The sequence below is a fragment of the Epinephelus moara genome, chromosome 24, assembly GCF_006386435.1.
Source record: "Epinephelus moara isolate mb chromosome 24, YSFRI_EMoa_1.0, whole genome shotgun sequence".
NCBI classification, from domain to species: Eukaryota; Metazoa; Chordata; class Actinopteri; order Perciformes; family Serranidae; genus Epinephelus; species Epinephelus moara.
The window spans coordinates 5,748,294-5,769,849 of NC_065529.1; the positions used below are offsets into that span (position 1 = coordinate 5,748,294).

Sequence of the window (21,556 nt, forward strand, 5' to 3'; positions counted from 1 at the left end):
GACACGCTGTCACTCCAAATGTCATCGCTCATATCTTCCTGAAAAGTTGGAGTGTGTAAATGTTTGTACGTGCCTGTGTTTGTGTGTGTGACAAAGGGATTGCAGTGTGCATTTAGGAGGGAAAGTTGTGGTCGTTTTCTTTATTCTTTTTTTTTCTGCTGTCAAGTTTGAGTCCGATTTGACAGCTTTGAGGTTTTACACAGAGGACAGTTATTGATTTTATGTTGTTTAATGACCTCAAGTATTTTTACTACAACAATTGTAAGTAATACACTCGTGCACATATAGTAAGGACTTACATGTCATTCACTTTTCTGAGTGCTGTTTTTGGTTTTGTTTGCACTCACCACTGAGCTGAAACTTTTTAGGGTGCAATGTTTCAGCACCTTGCATCAGTGCAAAAAAAAAAAAAAAGTGGGTGCCTGAAAGAAAAGAGAGATGGAGGAGAATAGTGGAGGAGAATATCAGATGGTGGTGGAGGAGGAGGAGAGCGAAGCCTAAACAGGGCAGTGTGCACCGTAATGCCGTGCAGCTGTGCCGAGACTCGCAGTTTGGGAGAGCTGGAGTGCGAGCTGATTGGGTTGACAGTTTGTAATCAAAGTTGATTTATTGTTCATTAGTAGTGCATTAGCCCTTTCAGGCAGGGGCGTTATTTGTGCAGTGGCCTGTCAAGGCGAGGGGCTGCGAGCACCTGTCATTTCTAAACCATGACATAGGCAACCAGATATTAGCTGTGTACCCGGAGAGGGGGGCACAGGGGGTAGCCGCCAGAGCCTCACAGCTCGCTGGGATATCCTTTACAGGGACGGTGTCTGCTTTGTACTGGAGCAGGCAGGCAAGACAGAGAGGAGAGACAGGGGAATAGTTTAGCAGTGATATAGTGAGCCACCAGCTGCTCTCTGCTGTTATTCCCCGGCTTTCCCGACTAAAACATGTTTTTACTTGAAAAAGGCTTTCATTCATTTTTTTAAAGGGTCATTTGTGCGTCTCTGTTTCAGATAGGAAGATTAACTCTACACTTGAGATGCCATGTGTTTCAAAGGGTTGAGATGGCAGGATAATAATGAGATTACATGGTGTGGAGTGTTTTATGGCAGAAGGTCTTTTCCACCACTCATCTCTGTCATGACCTATATATTTTTAAAACAATAAGGTATGTGATGGTATTGACATGTTGCACCCAGAAAATCAGGGTGGATTATTTGAGTTGTGTGTGGACATAAACAAGTTGGACATAGCTTGTATTTTGCTATGAAGCTGCTGCTGACCCTGAGCATCTTTTTCTATATAATTTTATTAATAGGCTGTACACTCTAAATGAGTCACATAACACAACAACATTTAGAGTATCAGGAGGCAACAGAATTTGTGGCCCTCTCGTCTGCCGTCATGGAAACAAGGATTAGCTTTGCATTGCTGGCGTGCAGAGAATAGAAACAATCTGTACGAGGATGTGTCAGCCATTGTCTTTTAACTACAGTTTCATTTAAAAGGGATTTTAGAGGGTGTGATCTTAATTAAATCTCAACCGAGTCAAATAATGCATCTGAAGACGTGCACCGTTGCGTAACCGTGCAGAGCTGATGAACCATAGATCACGGGCTACGCACTCCACCCCAACACTGATCGTAAGACGTTTCCGAGAAAGGTGAGAACAGAGAAAGGTGGTGTGTGTGGGATATTAGCAGTCACCCAGAATTTGTAAGGCAGGTTTCAGAACTCAGAGGTCTTGTGGCTATGCACTTGGAGGTGTGGCTTGAAAGGTCAAAAAGAGTGACAGGACATTGAGTCACACTCTGAAATCTAACGAAGCACTCGGGATTTTTTTTTTTTTTTTCTTTTTTTAAATTTTGTGACCAAATTTCTTTTTTTTTTGTAATGTATGTAAATGCAGCTTCATAAATGTTACTTTGATATTACCTCTATTATTTTTACAAGAAAATATTTGGTCATTGATTTTTTATTGTTGAATAAAATACATTTTTTCTGAAATACAAATAGTATGAAACATGATGCAAAGGATGGTCCCTCTTGTAGTGTGTGTGCGTGTGTATGTGTGTATTTGTGTATTTGTGTGTGTCAGGATGGGGTGGGGGTGCCCTCTGTGCTCTCCCCTCAGCAGTGGTCACCTGCAGTGGTGGCTGCCTCCAGTGTGGGAAACAGCGTTCAGCTCGCAGCTCAGCTGTTATTGTTGGGTGTGAGAGCTCGCTTCACTTCGCCGTGCAGTTTGTTTGTTTAAACCCGACGCTGGGACCGGCTCTGGCGGAAAAAAAACAACAAAAAAAAACCTGTTTGTTTGTAGTCGAAAAGTTAATTAAAATGCAATCTTAACTTTTGTTTTTACAGTTGCTCAAATAATTTGAGCCCTCGCCCCCTCACACCCTACACCCAGTTCAGAAAATGTATATTGTGTGGTAAACTGAGACAAAATGTGATTATCCTGTTTATGTGAGGTGTAAACATTTTTAAAACAGCTTGATTGTGGATGAGGAGGAGGGAATAATGGAGGTCTCAACACACGTAATGATGGGTAGGTCTGTCCTGCTTTTTTAAATTCATCAGGCGTACTTTAAATGTAGGATCCAAAATTTGTTTTGTGTACACAAATTATGTTCAGTAACAATTTATATACAAGCTATCATTATTATTATTAGTATTAGTATCATTATTATTATTTATTTATTTTTTATTATTATTGTTATTAGGGGAAAAGTTTATTGGTGTGAATATACTACGTCTCTCTCTCTTTTTTTTTTCTTAAGAGGGAAATAAATGCTCTCCACCTCAGAGATTTCAATCAACTTGAATGGTTAATATGGAATTAGTCTTTCCAGTCTTGTCGACGACTAATTATGTTCACACATCACTTAAGTACAATAGCTCCCGTGAAATCCTCATTTCGGCTACATTTTCATGCAGGAGATCACAGTCAGGATGGGAAGTCGTTTCCTTGCGCCACTGCAGGCCAAGGTAAAACAACAGCATCAAACGGACTAGACTCAGTGATTTCTCCAGGGCCTGTTATTTCTTTTTTACTTCTCCATTCCATTTGATGCCCCTCCAAAACAAGATGACCCCAGGGAGCACAAATGAAAATTTGATAATTCTTTTTTTTTTTTTTACCCTTTTTTTTTTTTTTTTTTTCTTCTTCTTTTTTTTTTCTTTCGGGGAAGCTGCACCTTTGCGGCCAGTGAAAACGTCTGTGCCGGTCTCACTGACATTCACCTCCTTGTCCCTCATTTCTGTTCCTCTTAATTGCCTCGGTGTTGGGGAAAGGGGCTATCTCACAGCCTTGTTCACCCCTTCTCCTTCTCACCGGGCTTTGACCTCTGACTTGTGATAGGAGGGGGTGCTCGGGGAGCGTCTTCATTAACTCTGAATCAGTGACTCTCTAACGTTTCAGATGTGCGGTTTGTGTTGCCTCATTAGATTATCATATTTTCCTCTTGAAGTTGGCTAACTGTAGGTGTCCTTCAATGCCAAATGCTTTCTATACTGACTGTGTGTGTGTATGTGTGTGTGTGTGTGTGTGTGTGTGTGTGCATGCATGGTTAGTGGTGGTGTAGAGAATTATGACATGAAGGAAATGAATGATCTATAGCTTTGACAAAAGGATTTTAATATAGTTTTTAAAAAACATTTTAAATGCTTTATATTAATAATTTTATTTTTTGTTTCCATTATTCCATAAACACATTTATACTGAATATACAGTGCAAATACTGTCTCACTCTATATGGAAAATGTGCTCCTTATATACAGTATGTTATGGGCTGCACATGTGCTTGTGACAGTTAACATGCCACAGTTTAGATTTGTGTGTGTGTGTGTGTGTGTGTGTGTGTGTGTGTGTGTGTGTGTGTGTGTTTGGCCGGCAGCAGGCCTGTGCTGGTACAGTATATCGCCTCCAGTCACTCTGCAGCTGTGTGAGAATGTTCCAGGTTTGAATGTTTATGCATGGGAGGCACCTGGAGAGCGCCACACCTTTCGTGAAATTCATAAACGTCAGCTATTTCTGGCATCCTCAGAATGTCCTCTTTTTCACACCCTCATATCGGTATAGTAGATTAGAGCTGGGCTCAGTGGATCCCTCCAGTTATTAGCCCAGTACAAGTCCCCCTTTTAGACTATCTTTAGATGGTGATATATTTTTGTGGATCATCTGGAGTCATGATGTTATCCAAGAGATAAGGGAGTGCACCATATGGGAGTGCTCTAAATGGCGACTGGCGTCCTGTGTTTGCGTTAAATGGGCATGATACCGCGGCCAGGGCAATATTTTTCAGTTAAAGTGCTCCCTCCCGCCCTCCCTCTCAATAGGATCCAGTCTTAGGCAGATTTTCACTCCTTCAGCACAGGATTAAATGGTAGTAGTTACATTGATCAATAGGTTAAGAAGCATACAATCCCTCTTGCTGCTAATGACCTCAGTAGTAATGGGTAATAAAATGGGGGTCTGTAATAGCCTCTTGCTGGGGCTGTGCACAGAGGAAGCTGCTCCAGCTGTAGTTACTGTGAGCCAGACGCTCCTGACAAGGCGAAGTGTGAAACCATGATGAGATATACACCCAAGGTGTAAAGAATTAAGACAGTTAAATTGAAGGGAACCTCAGTGTAATTTGTAATGAAATTGGCAGCTATTGAGAGCTGGAGTGTGTAAAAATCTCTGTGTTAACGTGGAGTTTGCTCTCCCTTTTTTTCCTCCACATCACACTCTATATAATATGGCATGACAAAATGATTATACATTTGAAAATAAGACTAAATTTACAGCTTTAACATGGTTGTAAAAATAGAGCATGACAAGTATGGAGTAGATTTTTAATGCGTGCAGTTAAAGAAAAGCTTCAGAAAAAAAGGGGGCATTATTATTTATCCTCGGTGTGCGTGGGGGGTAAATGTCATGTTTAGATGGGAACTATATATCACATCATGTATGGCGCTTGCATGTCAGCAAGACAGGGCTGCTTGGTTGACCTTCAAAATAGTTCATCAAAATTAGCGATGCCCAGAAAAAAGGACTTCAGTGGATAATGACTGTGAAATTAGGAAATGGGAGGCCGGGGCTATGCAAATGACAGGACAAGTCATGTGCAAAAGTCAAGATGAACTGCATATTAAGACATAATACAGGGGGGAATTAATATTGCATTTTCCTCCTCGCGCTCCCTACGCCTGGTGCTGGAGATGAGAAATGTGAAGTGTGTGTTAGTCCTGGGTGGGGCTGAGCCTCCTTCGCTCTCCTGGGGGCTGGAGGAACACAGCACAGTGTAGTCTGGCACCGCTCTATAAAGTTAACGGAGAGCATCAAAGCTGCTCTGTCCTATTTGTCATCACTGCCCTTTCCTCTGCATTTGCAGTACAAGCTGTTCATTATGGCAGCGCTTTGTTTTTGTTTTATGCTACAGTGGGGAGAATGAATAAGGTGATATGCATGCAGGGTGTGTGTCAAGAAAAGCCCCTTCGTTACCGGACGAGATTTTAAACAGCGACATTACATTCAGAAATGCATGAAAAATTCAAAGGGGTGTCATTAGCTATAAGGCGGCCACACAATTTGGGTAACCTTGGTGAAGACAGACTGTCACTGACAGACTCTCTGCTCTATCAGCTGCTGACATCAGCCTGAGAGAGAGACAAAGCACATTTTATATGCACATATGTATACGTGCACATACACAAAAGAACACTCGCCACAACATATTAACAAGTGCAAAGACGCAGCACTATCAAGCACATCTTAGTCGCTGTTTGTCATCCGAATGTCAAGGAAAGGAGCTTTTAATGGTATTGCACGTCATAGCAGTGAGTGGCAGCATCCAGACACACTGCGAGTCCCCTACGCCGCCGGAGCAATTAAGGCACCCTGACAACTGTGGGGGCTCTTTGAGTGTCACAACAAATCACTTGTTTTGAGGAGTCATGCACTCACACCTTTTCTGCTGGGAGTTAGTTAGAGGCCTGCGTGTTCCTCACCGTGGCTCCTCCTCCAGGCACTCTGTATCGTCACAATAATAGATCGCTGTTGACAGCGTCTCTAATGAAATGTTCTCACATGACATGTCGCGCGCATGCGACGAGCCAACCGCAGCATTTTTGAGGCAATCTTTCACGTCCTCAGGTATGGCATATTTGCCATGTTGTATAAACGGCAAGCTCTGAGAAGACGCTGATCAAAATCCGATGGCACTGAAGGGCTGTGTGTGTGTGTGTGTGTGTGTGTGTGTGTGTGAGGGGAAGGTCGGTTGGAGGATGGAGGTTGGGGTGGATGCGCTGGCCCTTTACTCCACAGGCATGATCCACGCCTAGCTGTCTTGTGTCCTTTCGCCCGCCTCAGTCTGGTGTGGTGTCATAACAGTTAAAGGGGTTGAAATGTGTGTTTTTGTTGGAGGGTATCCGCAGCTTGTAACACATTGAGATGGCACTTGAGATAAATTCTTAGAATCAAGTCAAACGCAAGGGGCTACTTTATACATATTAAATATTGTATATATTGTTTGTTGAGCATCATTTATCCCTGGAAAGTCATTTTCCATATCTAATCAGTATGTCAGTGATCTCTAGCCTCTCACATTTTGCATGCTGGGTTTAGAGGATGGTTTGGTTTTTGTTTCCTGTATTAATTCTTGCTATATTACTGGACACGTGATTTACATTTGTCTGCTTGTTTGGTGTGTGTGTGCAGGTTCCAGTTTCAGTGGCTATGATGACACCCCAAGTGATAACTCCACAGCAGATGCAGCAAATTCTTCAGCAGCAAGTCCTGAGCCCTCAGCAGCTCCAGGTTCTCCTCCAGCAGCAACAGGCCCTCATGTTACAGCAGGTAATGTGCATCTGACATTCACGTCAGGAATCATTTTGTCTGAAAATTTTCTCATGTATAGACAGCGTTTTTCACAAAGATAAATTCACTTTGAGCTGCTATTCTGTTCTCTCTTCTTTTTTTTTCCCGGGAGCCTCAAAGACAACATTCCTCAAAGTATTGAAAATTCTCACAAAAACCCACTGCTGACTTTATACGACTGTCAGACTTTCACTCACGTGTCGCCTTCCCATCTTTTTTGCAGCAGCAACTCCAAGAGTTCTACAAAAAGCAGCAGGAACAGCTCCACCTCCAGCTTTTACAGCAGCAGCAGCAGCAGCAGCAGCAGCATGCAGGCAGCAAGCAGAGTAAAGAGGTAGGCTGACATCACTCCAACCGCCTGCCATTACCAAACCCGTTGGCCAGACAGAGCATGGAAGGCATGTGTGCTCCCTCCCTCAACCCCATCTGCTTCCAGACTGTGGTTAAAGTAGAGAGGAGAGGGGGAGAATCAAGTGCACTCATGCTTCTGATTAGCATGTCAGACTTGCCGGATAAATGGTAACAACTGACTGATGCTGCGCTAAGAATACAGTGTCTCTTTTTCTGGAAAAGTCTTCACATTAAATGTAAAATATTTTATAGAGCCTGAGCCTCGGCCCATTGTTCTAGATTTTTTTTCAAGTAAACAAGTGTCCTGTGCAACAAAGAGATGACCGTTCCTGTGAGCCTCGTGTAGGACATAATGAAAGGCAGAAGGGAGAAAGGCAGGAACAGGGAGCATATAAATCTGAGAGGCTTTTCTCGGTAATTAACATGGAAATGGCAGAGGAAGAGAAGGCATGTAATTGTGAGATATCAGTGCAGAGAGCGCTCCCAGCTTTGTTGCCTGTGTTGAGTTTTTTTTTTTCTCCTCTCCATCTTCCTCGCTCTCTCCTTCGCTCACTCCAGTACGGCAGGGCTCGCTCATAGGCAGCAGCTTAATGCGTGTTAATGACTGGAGGATACAGGCATCGCTGTGGACAAAGCAAATTATTATTGTGCGGTCAGAAGAAGTTCAAAGACAATCTGGGGATTTTTTTTTTCTCGCTCTTGTCCCCATTGAGTTCCATGTTTGGAGAGTAGAGGAAGCACTGAAAATTAAGGCCGATGTTAAAAGCGAGACGCACACACATCCGCACTCGCTCGCGCACGTCCACGTCCTGTCGAAGCTCCCAACTTCAAAGTCGTAGCTCCCTAATTAATGAACTGCGGGCTTCAGTTTGGACAAGTTGTGGCGTGATGCTCCCATAAATCAACATGACAGCGGAGCTCCTCGGCCTCAGATAGGGCCTGTCACCAAGTCGCATCTGATGTAAACACTAGAGGAGCAAGGGAGAAAAGAGGGGGGGTGAGGATGGAGAAGTGGAGGGGGGGTGCAAGGAGGTGCAATTGATCAGTTGAATGGAGCATGAGAATAAAAGAAAAAACAACTTTTGAAGCATATTATGTATGATCACAGGAAATGGATGCAGCCTCAAGAGGCTCTCCCCCTCCGCCGATGTTTTCTTTCTCTCCCCATCGCTCTCGCCTTTTTTCAGTCGCGTTTCTCGCAGCCATCAAAAGACAGAATAAGAATTATGCAGTGACTCCCCTGTGGCTGCCAGACAATAACCCCCTGTTGTTGCTTTGTGCCTCTTTTATTTTAAAGACATCAAAATTTAGTTTTTCAAAGATCTTTAACTTTATATTTGAAGCTTGACAATAAAGGCCTGCCAGTGTCACTCTTTATCATTTGTCAGGGACTGTATTTTTCTCTCCCTCGTGCCACTTCTTGTTAACCTCCTATTTGGTCTATTGGGTCTGGGCTTTTTAATGTGTCTGCATGCTGGGAGCGCACAGGAGCTCCTGTCAGCTGATGGGACCAGAAGAAAAAAAAATGTGAAGGGGAGAGAGTTAAATTCATTTGCAATACTCGATTTTTCTTTCTTCCCCTTTTTTTTCCTTCAGAAAAGCCACCCTCTATTTATTTAGCGTTTTGATGAAAGACATTGTTCCTTGTGAACTCCCACCCCCGTAGCACTATTATCTTTGTCTCTGGCTGTCAGGGAGGAGCTGGAGAACAGAAAACCACTGAAGACATGAGAAACTTTTCTCACACTGATGGAAGGGAAAAGAGAATCAACCACCTTGTCATAAATAGGAGAGATCAGAGAGGATCACAGACCACCTGTATCCCGAATTTCACTGAACTCTCTCTCTCTATCTCTTCTCTCTTGGGTTTGATTGCACGTGAATGAATGTGGTTACTCTTCAATTATGACCCTGCTCCGCCACTGTCAATGCGCCTTCCTCTCCTGATTGATCCAATGAGACGACCCTGCTCACTGTAACAGACCAGTGCTGCCCAGAGCTTTATTTTTAGTGAGCCAGTGCAGGAGCGGCAGGCAGGGTGTGGGGCAGCAGGGAGGGAGGGAGAGGAAGGGAAAGGAAGGCCGCTAGACCCCTTTTGACAAGCCGAATGGCGGTGGGCGGAGGGGACGCGTTTTATCTGGCTGTTTCAGTGGTTTCAGAGCCGCCAGCAAGTGACCTGACAGCCGCGTTGCACCGAGACCTTTTTTGTACGCACTCAATTGTGAGAAGTAAACAAAGTGGTGTATCCTGTGTTTGGTAACAGGGTGCGGTGCACAGCTTGGCAGCCCCTGCACTGCTTTTAGTGCCCCCTCCTCTCCTCCCACCCGCTTGACAACTGGCCTTGTATACTCATAAACAAGCCTGGTATCCTGTTGAGTCTCAGCCATGCTTATTTTATCCCTATCTGTTAGAAAATACAAAAGGTGTCCTGATAGATGTTGTTGTTCAATTTGTATTAATTATAATATGAATAGTTAACTGGGGATTTGTGTGAGAGCAGGGATTGGTGAAAGGGTTAAAAGTCATCTCTCTCCTCTGTGCCCCTGTTATCTAAATAACTTCTCTCATTTGTTTTGACTCATAGGAGATTGGGGATATTAGATAATTTCCTTCTATTTATTATTCTGACTTTCTTTTGATTTTCTTTTCCACTTTTTCTTCCTATCAGAGTTCACACATTTCACTTAACCACAGCCAGCACCCCCCCCCACACCCCCACCCTTAAAATCAGTAAAGACACACCAGCTTTTCATTAAAAATTCCGCGATGAAACAGCACAGTTAGATCAACAAAACAGCCATGTCTCCGTCAGTCCGCAGTATGTGACTGAACACAGCTTGCTGCGCTGGCTGGGGGAACGAGTGTGTATCCCTGAGCTCAGCGCCATGCCTGGGAGAGTTGTGAGAGTTGCTCGGGTGGTTATTAAGCACTTTGATTTAGTCACACGTTGTTTGCTGAATTATGAATGGCTGTAATTAAATTCCTGTGGCTCTTATTATGAATGATTAACTATGTTGTTTCATTGTTTGTCATTTGCCTCCCGACTCCTCGTTAATTAAGAGAGAGAGAGATGTATACTCTACCTGTCTTAAGTGGGCCCAGACAAACCCCCACTAACGGCAAAATTTATGAAAATTACAGTGCGCCATTGTGTGTTAGGTTCACACACGCAAAATCCATTAACTTTGTTTTTTATGAATGAACGTGTTGTTCTAAAGTGTTACAGTTTACAACCTATGAACTCCATGGCCTGGAACTTTAAATGTTTTTCTTCAACGGCATACGTGATTCCAGTCATGTACAAACCTGAAATTCAGCTTTACATGTTTGCACTGGCTGTTGTGCCTCTATGAAGATGCAGTACATGTGTTTGCTGACAGTGTGCCCCTCTGTCTTTGTGTGTGTGTGTGTGTGTGTGTGTGTGTGTGTGTGTGTGTGTGTGTGTGTGTGTGTGTGTGTCTGTGTGTGTCTGTGTGTTTGTGTGTGCCACCAGCAGCAGGTGTCAGCACAGCAGTTGGCCTTCCAGCAGCAGCTCCTGCAGGTCCAGCAGGTCCAGCAGCAGCATCTGCTCAACCTCCAGAGGCAGGGGCTGCTCACAATCCAGCCTGGACAGACCGGCCTGCCACTGCACTCCCTCACTCAGGGTCAGTACCTAATATCGCAGCAATGCACTCAACTGTTAGCCCACTGCACTTTGTCAAATCCTCTGTCTATCAGTCCTCAACTGCTCGACAGGAGCACAAGTGGTAACAAACACAACAGAATACCTGTATTTACCCTCAGTATTTTTGGAAGTGCTGAAATGTTTTTGCCGGTATAAACTAAAGGTTTGGTTTGGATTATAAGACAAAAACGATGGAGATTAGGGTCATGCTAAAACGTCTGTTTATTGATACACTGGATGACCCTTGTCTACTCGAAATTCCCATTTCATCAGTTTTTTTTGGGAGTTGTCAGAGGCGGGACAAAGTCCTTGTTTTCTACGTTTTTGCACTTGAGTCCTAAGTCAAGACTGACAAATGCTAAACTTAGAGTTTCAGTCCTAAACAAGTCATAATACTCCCTTCACTAAATCTAGCCATTTTACAGCAGAGTAATCATGTAATTTTTGAACCACGTTTTGCATATTGCAATTTGTTTTTTGTTGATTCCGCATTGTTTTTGTACTTGAATGACATTATCTTTAGTATCTGTATCTGTATCTGTATCTAGTATCTGTTTAGTATCTGTTGTTTCCAACTGGTGCTCAGTATCGTAACGTTAGCTCTTCATGGTTCTCTCCTGCAACTTGATTGGTTGTTTCAGGTGGGTTCAAACAAAGTGGATCTTGGGAATTGAGTGTTGACCTGCGGGGAATGAATAACATTAGTTGATTCAGGAAATGAACTGATTCGTGGCACACTTTTTAGAGAACACTTGGTGTTTGGCTTTGTTCAGAGGTATCAAGTATTTTCAAGTCAAAAGGTTCAAGTCTATGTTAAGTCACGAGTCACAGGTGTTCAAGTCCAAGGAAAGAGGAGTCTTTTGATTTTGTCAAGTCAAGTCAGAAGTCATCAAATGTTTGACTCATGTGTGACTTGAGTCCACACCTCTGGGAGTTGTTCCCTGAACACAGCTCATGACTGTGTTTTTATAAAAAGAAAATCCCACTGTCAAATGTGTTAAAATATGTAACCAGAGAATGTATTCATTTGTATTGGAGGAGGATTTTCATCAGCTGTCTGTACACATCACAGCATTGTCATGCTGAGCAATTGGAACTGACAGAAATCTGGGAACAACAATCTGCAGCATTTTAACATGGCAGCTCATGTAGGTGTATATCTCTATATAATCAGAGTTGTTTCATCTGCTACTGTTATTACTCTGCTTTGATACCTGTACAAATATGCTTACTCAAAGGGAACAAAGCACTATTAAAGTATGTAACCACATAGTATATGTGGTTTCACAGACTCAGGACACACCTACTGTAATGCTTCACTCAATGCCAACTTACTAAATGGCATCTTATGCCACTTGTCTGGGTTCACTGTTTACTGCAGTTTGATTATGCTGTGCCACACCTTTTTTTATGATCATCTTAGACTTTAAAAGTGAAGTATCCCACTGTTCAGAGTAAGATGTCCATGCTTTGTCCTTGAACTCTGTGTCCTGTGCCAGTGATTGGCAGCCTGGTGGCAGTCTCCTTCAGCCTGAAGGAAGACTGGATCTATTGTTCGCAAACTGCCAGTGAACTTGTCATTGTGTAACCGCCTGTTCCTTGATAGGGAGTCAATACTTGTTGTTTGGCCAGGAAGTTTATTTCTTTATTTATTCTTTAATATTTTGTTAAGGAGTGGTCCCCTTGTGACAAAGACGCCGTCATACGGGTTTTAGAACATGACATTGACTATTCATTCCCAGCTAAGACAAACAGTTTTGAAATAACAAGATAAGGGCGATAAAAATGGGGGGGTGCTTAGGTAATAGGCAAACACAAACACGGTTTGTACAGTGATGTTATTGTTTGGACTGGGTATGGAATCACTCATCCACTCGCAGTCGATCGCCATGGGCACAGGCGTGGAGCGCTGTTGTGTTGTGAGTGTGCTTTGCTGAATTGCTCTGTGTCAGATGTCTGGCAAACACACACACACCCCTTGAGTAGAACATTATGTGGTGATATGGAGAGGCACTGCACTGTTGATGGATTTCACAACAGTCCCAGAACATCCTGTTTATACTGTGTCATCATCAAATAACTCCGAGGCATCTCACCTTATCAAGAGTAGGTGTATTAAAGTTATATCACTTTTACCTTTTCAGTTTTTAGTTAAGCTTTTAGGCTTTGTCTGGACTGCACAGTTACTTATCTTAAAAACAGTGATTTAGATCATTGTTTACATTAATAGCATCAGACTACATGCTACATTTTCCTGTAATGTCTACCACACACTAGAGGGCTGACAGACTGAAAGTCTGACACCCTCTCATATCTAAAGACGATTTGAGTTTTGAGTCACACACTTTAAGATTTTGCAAAGGGTGGGGGTTACTATTTGCAAGACTGCAAGTAGATTCCTTTGGTGATTATCTCCCATCCCCCATCTGGTGGAAAATATTACGCCAAACCCTCTTTTAACAATTATGACATATTATTAAATCCTTATCTGTCTGCATAAACACATAACTCTAGAAACGAAGATAAAAGGCGTCACATGTCAACAGTATTTTTGTCAATTCGGCATCAGTAATATCCATAATGATAAACTGTATTTGTGTACAAACTTTACATTTTGGATTTTGTTGCCTCAACTTGCCACCAGCCTCCACTGGTTAGCACTATTTTAGCAGGACGAGACCGTGGGAATGAGAGGTGAACCTTTTTAAAAATTAAGATTTCTCACTAAAATAAGTGCTGGTTGGTGGATCAGATACACACCAAATTCAACACAGACTCTTACTCGCTTTACAACTCCAACAGTTTCTCCTTTTCCACAGTACATGGGAACAGAGACTTGTTCACCTGAGTTCACTCCATGTTTGCTGCCCTGTTTACTGCTCCCTGTTTAGTGCTGCAGAGAGCACAGCTTTTGGTTGGTGACAATGTTAATGTCATTGAACTTCACCATTTGCGTGAGCCAAGACTAAAAACTTAAGATTATATTATCCATGTTTGATTTTGTCGGAATGTCAAGAAGTGCAAAAGGCTGACTTAAGACAGCTCAGAGTTTTTATAACCACCGTACACCTAATGATTGAGCTCATGGGAGCACGCACAAACTGTGGTAAAACTGTTATGATTTTATTCTGACATAGGGAATTTGTCTGCAACAGTGAAGTTGCTTGAAAAGTAATTTATGTAAAGCCAGCACAAGTTGTATGAACACACGACAAAGGATAAATAATTGAAGCCTCCCACCGTGCATCACCACACGATACCATAAGGTGTCACAGACATAATGAAATTACAGAGGAAATATCTTCAGTCGAAGAATCATGAGAGACAATCTTACGTCTAACTCTAGGACTTTAACTTATAAGGGATTTTCCACATGAATGTACTCAAAACTGAGAGGGTTATTTCTTGAAGGTGTGGAAGATGAGGAACTGAACCTCCCCCAATATAAAATTAGTGTTTTGCTGCCTTGTGTCACAACCAGTCGAACCTGGTTAGTTTGTCCCCGCAATCCGCCAATGGTAAACTCTGTGCCTCCGACAGCTGTTCCAACACTTAGGCTAGTGCTTCAGGCCCCTGGTTTGTCTTCCTGTTCTACACATTTTCTGCTTGACTGTTTGAAGTTATTGATGACCTTTCTGTTTTCCACATCACTAAACTCTTTCATGCATCAGCGGGCCAGGCCCATGGTGCTCAGATCTAATCTGCAACACTCAGCTAGCAGTTAGCACTGCGTCGGAAGTGATGAGTTGATCTGCTCTGTTTGGGGTCCCAGTGATTACGGATTTAAACTTGGGGGTGGGGGGGCATATCAGTAGATAACAATAGAATTATTTAAAAAAAAATAAATAAATAAAAAAAACTTTCACATGCAATCCACTGTATTCTTTTTTTGTGTTGAGACAATGAAAGGAACAAAAGGTTTATAATAATAGGTCACTGTAACAGAGTAATTAAAGAAAAGCAGGTGTGCAGCTATGATGCCGTTTGTGGCTCATTTTTGCATCAGTCTCCTGCTTAGTTACATCGTTGGCTGAGACAGATTAGAGTCATTTTTTTGCTGCCAAAACGATGGACTGAAGGAATGCATTTGAATTAGCCTTTCAAACATTTGATAGCACTAATTAAGTATGAACTTGTAGATAGCAGTTTTGAGTGAAAAACAATTGCTCACATTATCCAGAGGATAATTTGTTTCTGTTGTCGTAAATTTTTTTGACATTAATGTTCAAAGTCTTGGAAGCGGCCAGACGGTATCTGTTATAAATTACAACAGTGTGTTTGGGGAGGATATAACTCTCATAAATATAAATTTGATCCACCTCCCCCCCTCCCCTCTTCACAAAAAGCCTGTCCTCTTGACCTGATAAGTGAGTCAGTGGTTGCTCAGACTCATGTTGCTCAGGTGTTGCCTGTGTGTGTGTGTGTGTGTGTGTGTGTGTGTGTGTGTGTTTATGCTCACCCTCGGAGGTGGCCCTGCAAGAGAGTGAGTTCTTGTAGCTGCACAACATCATTTAAGCTGTCTGGGAGAGGCCAGTGGGACAGTGACAAGACAAATTTGCCGGTAATATGAAAGCAAAGAATGTGGCGAGCCATGAAGTGCTCACAGAACAGCAGCACATCAGGGACAGCGGCGGGTAATGCGGCTGACCTGTCAGTGATTGATACGTCCAGCAGCGGGCTACTGGTAATAGTTCCTGCAGCATTAGGACAGGACATATTTCAGGCCTAAGGGGTGCATATCAGCAGGCCAGTGATTACGGCAACATAAACAGGGGTGCAGTAAAGGTCCCAGCCCTGACGGAACAATAAACTAATAGCGATGTCACTGTCCCCCCACGGCACCGGCACTGTGTGTGAGAAGTAACAGCTCGGTTTAAAGAGCCCGGAGCACTGGGGGCCATTTTTTATTTGGGGGATGATGGCCTGCAACTGATGTCATTATGAACCTTAAATCAACTTTCTGCTTGCTTGAACATGGTCACCTGGGTACAGGGGGACAAGGACAGGAAAAGGTTGAAGAGCTCGGCCTGTCTCGATGCCAGAGCTACCTGCGGAGGTAAAATTGAGTTGGGAGGCCGGTGATCAATCAAGTGTCCCAACAACATACATTTTTTAAAGTGCTTGTCCGTATTTCCCAGTCGTAATGAGCGGAATAGTTGTGTTGAAAAATGGAAAGAAGAAAGATAAACCAATCCGGCATTTAAAGGACGGACAAACCGGGGGACCCAAGAAAGAGGATTTACAGATCAATGTCATTATGTGTCCCTCAGTAATCAGATGGAGAGCAACCCAATGCGTTTTGTCCAAACAGAAAATATAATCCCCTCTGAGACATTTGTGTAATGATATTTTATTGTCATTTATGTGGAATCATGAGCCATAGCTGTTGTTGGGTTTGAAGAGGTTAGGGTTAGATAGGAACACCGAGAGGGGGAGAGCAATAAAACTGGGGACTAGATCCAGAAAGAGACAGCTTGGTCCCACTCCGTTACCTCTCTCATCAGACCGGTCTATCCGCTGCGGTTTCATCTGAGTAAACAGTGGTGTCGGGGTCACCAGGACTGCTGGGTAATTGAGCCAGTGTGGGCCGCCCTGTCAAGCACATCGGCTAAAAATACATCGCCCACTGTCACCGGGCACCAAGTGGGGGGAAAATGATTGTTCCCGCTGTCGGAGCGCAGGACACACGCATCACCAGTGACCTTCCGCTTCCAAACCAGCCATCACGGAAAAAAAAGAGAAACTTTTTGCTCCTCATAGCATCAAAACAACAATGGATCCTTTGAAAAATGCAACTGGAAATGAGCAAGCTGTGAATTAGCATGCTATAACACAGACCGCAGTATTAAGCATGTTTAGCCTGTCACGGACGTGCACTTCGATTAGGGCACATCAAGGCATTGAAGAGAATAAGGGAGAATACAGGCAGGCAGAATAGAGCGAGCGTGTTGAAATATTCGAATGAGGAAAGACGCTCCTTGGAACGTGGAAAGGTTATTGATTTGTCCTGTAATCATTTCCTGCTCTTTGATATGCAAACGATCTAGTGTGAATTTACAGCAATCCTATCAGACTCATTTCACAGTTCTTAGCCCCTGCGTCTCTCTGGAGTCCTCCGCCTCATTAGGCCAATGTTCTCCATTACCAGCATAATTAAAATCTTTAGTAGCTTATCAAATTAAAAATATTTTTGCTGATCGTATTGAGATCTTCACCTCACAGTTATTTTCCACAACAGGAATAAATTAAGACTAAGCATTTTGCACACAATGTATTACAATCTGGTGCTTGAAAGGAGCACTTCTGGTATCTATAGAGCCGGTGATGAGAAACGGGGAGGAGGGGGGGATCCGGAGAATATAAACCCAAGAAGATAAGCATGTGCAAATCATCTTTCATTTGCCAGTGCTCATTTTGAGAATGGATTTAATTAATTGTAATGTTAAACGAGCGGTCTTGCCCATTTGCTCTGTGGTTAAATTCACCACATATCCATGGGCTCTTTCAGCATGCTTAAAACATGTGGCTTACTTAAGCACAGATTTGAATACTCCATTACAAATCCACACATATTCCCCTGTTAGATCTTTCAGTATGCTATTAAAATTACCCAGATGCAGTGTGTTTTGAATGAAAACACAAATAGCCACAGATTCTGCACCCATGAGGCTTAATCTTATTTTACATATCAGCTTTATCCTCATTTGTGTCAAATGAAAGCAGACTTCTCCGGCACAGTAACAGACACAGCAAGGATGGACACATATATATTGTGCACCCAACAAAGGCTCTCTTCTGTCAGACATGGAAAGTGGGGTGCACAAACACAGCATTATCCTTCTTCATCCCGACTCTGGCCCTGGGTGTCGGGATCGCTGTCACTCACAGGCAGAAAAAACACTCTGTAGATGTGTTTCCAGCACACAGAAAAATGTCTTGTGTCTTCAAGGGATTTTTTTTTTTCAAAGGGCTGTGTGAGCTGCAGTGTGCTTGACTTGTTAAATGAGGTTTAAGTCTTCTGTGTCAATTGGAGGCGGTGCAGAGCTTTAAGTATTTTGCACATTAATGCGCTTTTGAGAATATTACCCCAGGGTCCTGTTTCTCAAGGAGGCAGGGGTGGGATGTTTTCTAGTGTTGCTATTGTAAACTTTTTGTTGTGTATGTTGTGCACATCTCTGTTGTTGAGAGAAAATGATGGTGATTATTCAGATTTCATGCCTTGTCTGGATGTTAATTATTTACTCTGGGCATGAAATCTGCGTGAATGCCAGGGATTTGTGTATACAAACACGCTTCAGATCACAGGAAAAATGGGAGGGAGAGAAGGAGGTAGCGGAGAGAGAGAGGGGGGAGGCAAGAGCTCTCAGTGCATTACCCTGTAGTGGAATATTTTCTAATTAATACTCGGCTTTGTTTACAGACACTTTGATTTAATTAAGTGATGAAGAAGAGAGTTGGATTAGCCGTTAATTGATTTAATTATCCAATTTGTTTGTCTCAGGCATGATTCCAGCCGAGCTGCAGCAACTGTGGAAGGAGGTGACAAATGCTCACGTGAAGGAGGAGCACAACAACAGCAGCAGCAACAACGGCCACCGGGGCCTTGACCTGTCCTCCCCGGCACCGCCAAAGAACCCACTCCTCAACCAGCATGCCTCCACCAACGGGCAGTACATGAGTCACAAGAGAGAAGGGTGAGTCCCAAGGTCTTTTATATAGTTCTTGTTTTCTTTTCTTTTTCCTGTGCATGTGTCTTACATCTTATGCATGCTCTCACAATGAGAACATGGGTCAGCGAGGACACACAAGCTTCAAATCATCACTTTTATACAACAATAGTCTTTTAAAGCATTCTTCCTCACCTTGTGTCTATCGTACACTAGAGCACTTTGAAAAGAATTGAAAAAGACTGAAGTCCGACAGCCTCTCACATCTCAAGACAATATGAGTTTTGAGTCACAACACTAAAAGATTTTGAAAAGACTGGGGATCTTGCAGGGTCACTATTTGCAAGACTCCAAGTAGATTCCTTTTGAGATTATTTCCCATCCTGCTCCTGGTGGACAATATTACAATATTATATTTGCCAAACTACCTTTGAGAAATATAACATATTAACATTTCCTTACATGTCCGCAAAAAAACATAACTCTAGAAACACATGTAAAAGGCATCATATGACAATAATACTCTTGTCGATTCAGCGGCCTCAGCTTGCTACCAGCCTGCAGAGGTGATCCTAGGGCTTCAGGCAACGCAGCCTACTGAGGCCCCCTGCATTTCACAAATTCTCCACCATCATCTTGTCAGTCAAGTCTTCTTCGTGCTAATAAAATTGGACTTCTGCTACTCTGTACGCAGCAGAGACTTTCAGTTTATAATTGTAGCGACCGTCATCAAACTAAATATTGATTAAAAAAGTAAAACAACAGTGGGGGCAGTGGGCAAGTAATGTAATCGGCGTGTGCCCGAACGCTGTGTAACACTCGTAACACAATCAACCGCAGCAAGCCTGGTGTATCGTCATTGCAAAATGTGCCACTGGGGGCCCCTTTTCCCAGTTTTTTTGGAGGGGCCCCAAACATTTGTCTGGTTTGCGCTCATGATGCGCCCTTGGTTATCTGTGCTGTTCTGGTAGGAGGAGACCGTGGGAATGAGTGGCGAACCATTTCAAAAACTTCTCACTGATGTAAGTGCTGGTGAGTGGATCAGATGCACACCAAATTACACACAGACTCTTGTTCACTCTAAAACTCCACCAGAAACTTGCTCACTTTATATCGGCTCCCTAGAGACCCCTCCATGTTTACTGTGTACCAGGTTTGCTGCTTCCTCTGTAGCTATTGGTTGGTGACAGTGTTCATATAATTGAACTTGAGTGTTTGCATCAGGTTTAAAACTTTTGATAATAATAAACATGTTTGATTTTGTTGAAACATCAAGACAAGATAAAGACTGACTTAAGATGGCTCGGATCGAGTTTTATGACCACCTTACATCAAATGATTTAGATCACGGGAGCATGCACCAACTGAGGAAAAACTCTTTTCCAACATCAGAAATTTGTCCTCGACAGTGAAATCACTTGGAAAGGCCAGCAGTATTTGTACCCTACAACTGGTAATCAAAGTTGTGAAACAGTCTTGACTGTCATCTTTGTATGAAGCAAGCACAAGGCCCATGTGCCATATATTCCCATTTAAGATAGGAATTTCTCACAGGGCCTCAGTTGATAGACATGCCCCCATAGGGTTTGCATAGAGATTACTCTTAATTTATAGTGTGTAAGTATTATTTCTATTAAGGCCAGCACAGTCACTTTTCTGTGTGCCTGGATGCAGCTGGGGATTTCACAGAACACCTGGAAGGAAGACAGGGATTTGGAGAAATGTGCATGCAGTCGAAATGGGATCACCATGCTATTAATGAGGGGGGTCAGGGTATTGACCCCCTCCTGTTATTGTTTCAGTTGCACATTGGGAAGTGCAGCTGCGACTTCAGCTGCATTACCTCGAAAACATTTCGATTAGCAGTGTCTTTTTCAGAAAGGGAACCAGTTCCTTGTGTACTGGGAACTTGTTGACATGTACAATCAAACCTGTCACATCAGGAATAACTAAAGCATTACAAGAACAACAAGCTATGCTAGAAAAAACAAACCCTGGGTGTATCATATTTTCTAAACCCGGATGAATCATCTGTGAAAGGCGTTTGCTCTCCGAGCTGTGTGTCTGCGTCTTTAAGGAAGGAATTAATTTGGCATCTTACACATTTGCTTGTTTTCTTGCACCAAAGCCTGATCTTTGAACTGCTAGTGAGGAGCCTCCAGGCACCGTGAGCTCACTGCATAACATCTGACTTGTGTTTCAGTGATCAAAACCCTACGTGTCGTTATGAAAGCAATGCCGATGAAAACATGTTTAGCACAGTAAACCAGCAGGCCTTTGGAGGTGAAGAGGGGCTGCCGGCGGGGGGGGGGACACGGGGGGGTTGTAGAGAGGATCTGAGTGACTTCGAGAGGAGGTGCTATGATTCACTGATGGAGAGATAGAAACGGAAAGCAGCTATTTCTTTTCAAGCAGTGGTATCGGTTTTACACAGATTCATAATACCTGTACAGACTTATCCTCTTTACTGTTTCAAAGTGATCTTCCAGCACAGACACTGGAGGAAAATAACATTTAAAAAAAGGTTGGCATTAGTTGCTCCCACAGTTGACAGTATCCACAGGCTCCCAGTCCTTCATCCAGAGACTGGCTGAATGTCTGGTTTCTGTGTAGTTAAAGACAAATCGCAGGGGGAGGATATTGATTCGCTCACTCCATCACACATTGTCGCAAGCGAGCAAACAAGGTGAGCATCGGTGGCAGGAAAAAGGCAAGAACCAGCCTCAGCTGAGGGCTCCATGAAACATCGGAGAAGACATAACGCAAGAGCTGGCAGCCCCTCTGCCTCGCACTGACTGTCAGAGATTAAAGAAGATGTCAACAGCAGTTTAACACAAGCTTAAGTGAAGACGGCAGTCTCAGTCTGAATATTCTAGCAGTATCTTAGATCTGTCAGAAAACCGAGCAGGTGATTCTCATCCAGCCCATCTGCTCGAGGAAGTCGTGGATTACCTACGCAGACTTTCAAATGTGCAATTACAAAGAATAGGCGACTGATACAAAGTGAACACAAAACACTGCTTATTAAAT

General features: G+C 43.1%; 1 protein-coding gene across 14 annotated transcripts in view; it reads left to right on the forward strand.

Annotated features, from left to right (window-relative positions):
• Window positions 1-21,556, forward strand: part of foxp1b (forkhead box P1b) — a 183,957-nt gene that overhangs the window by 135,633 nt on the left and 26,768 nt on the right. For 8 of the 14 annotated variants that reach the window (XM_050038831.1, XM_050038833.1, XM_050038841.1 and 5 more), the window contains 4 exons: window positions 6,686-6,823; window positions 7,068-7,178; window positions 10,689-10,839; window positions 18,361-18,553. In XM_050038831.1, coding sequence (XP_049894788.1) covers window positions 6,686-6,823; window positions 7,068-7,178; window positions 10,689-10,839; window positions 18,361-18,553 — 593 coding nt within the window. The remainder of the gene's footprint in view (window positions 1-6,685; window positions 6,824-7,067; window positions 7,179-10,688; window positions 10,840-18,360; window positions 18,554-21,556) is intronic. The other 6 variants (XM_050038836.1, XM_050038842.1, XM_050038835.1 and 3 more) reach the window with 3 other exon arrangements.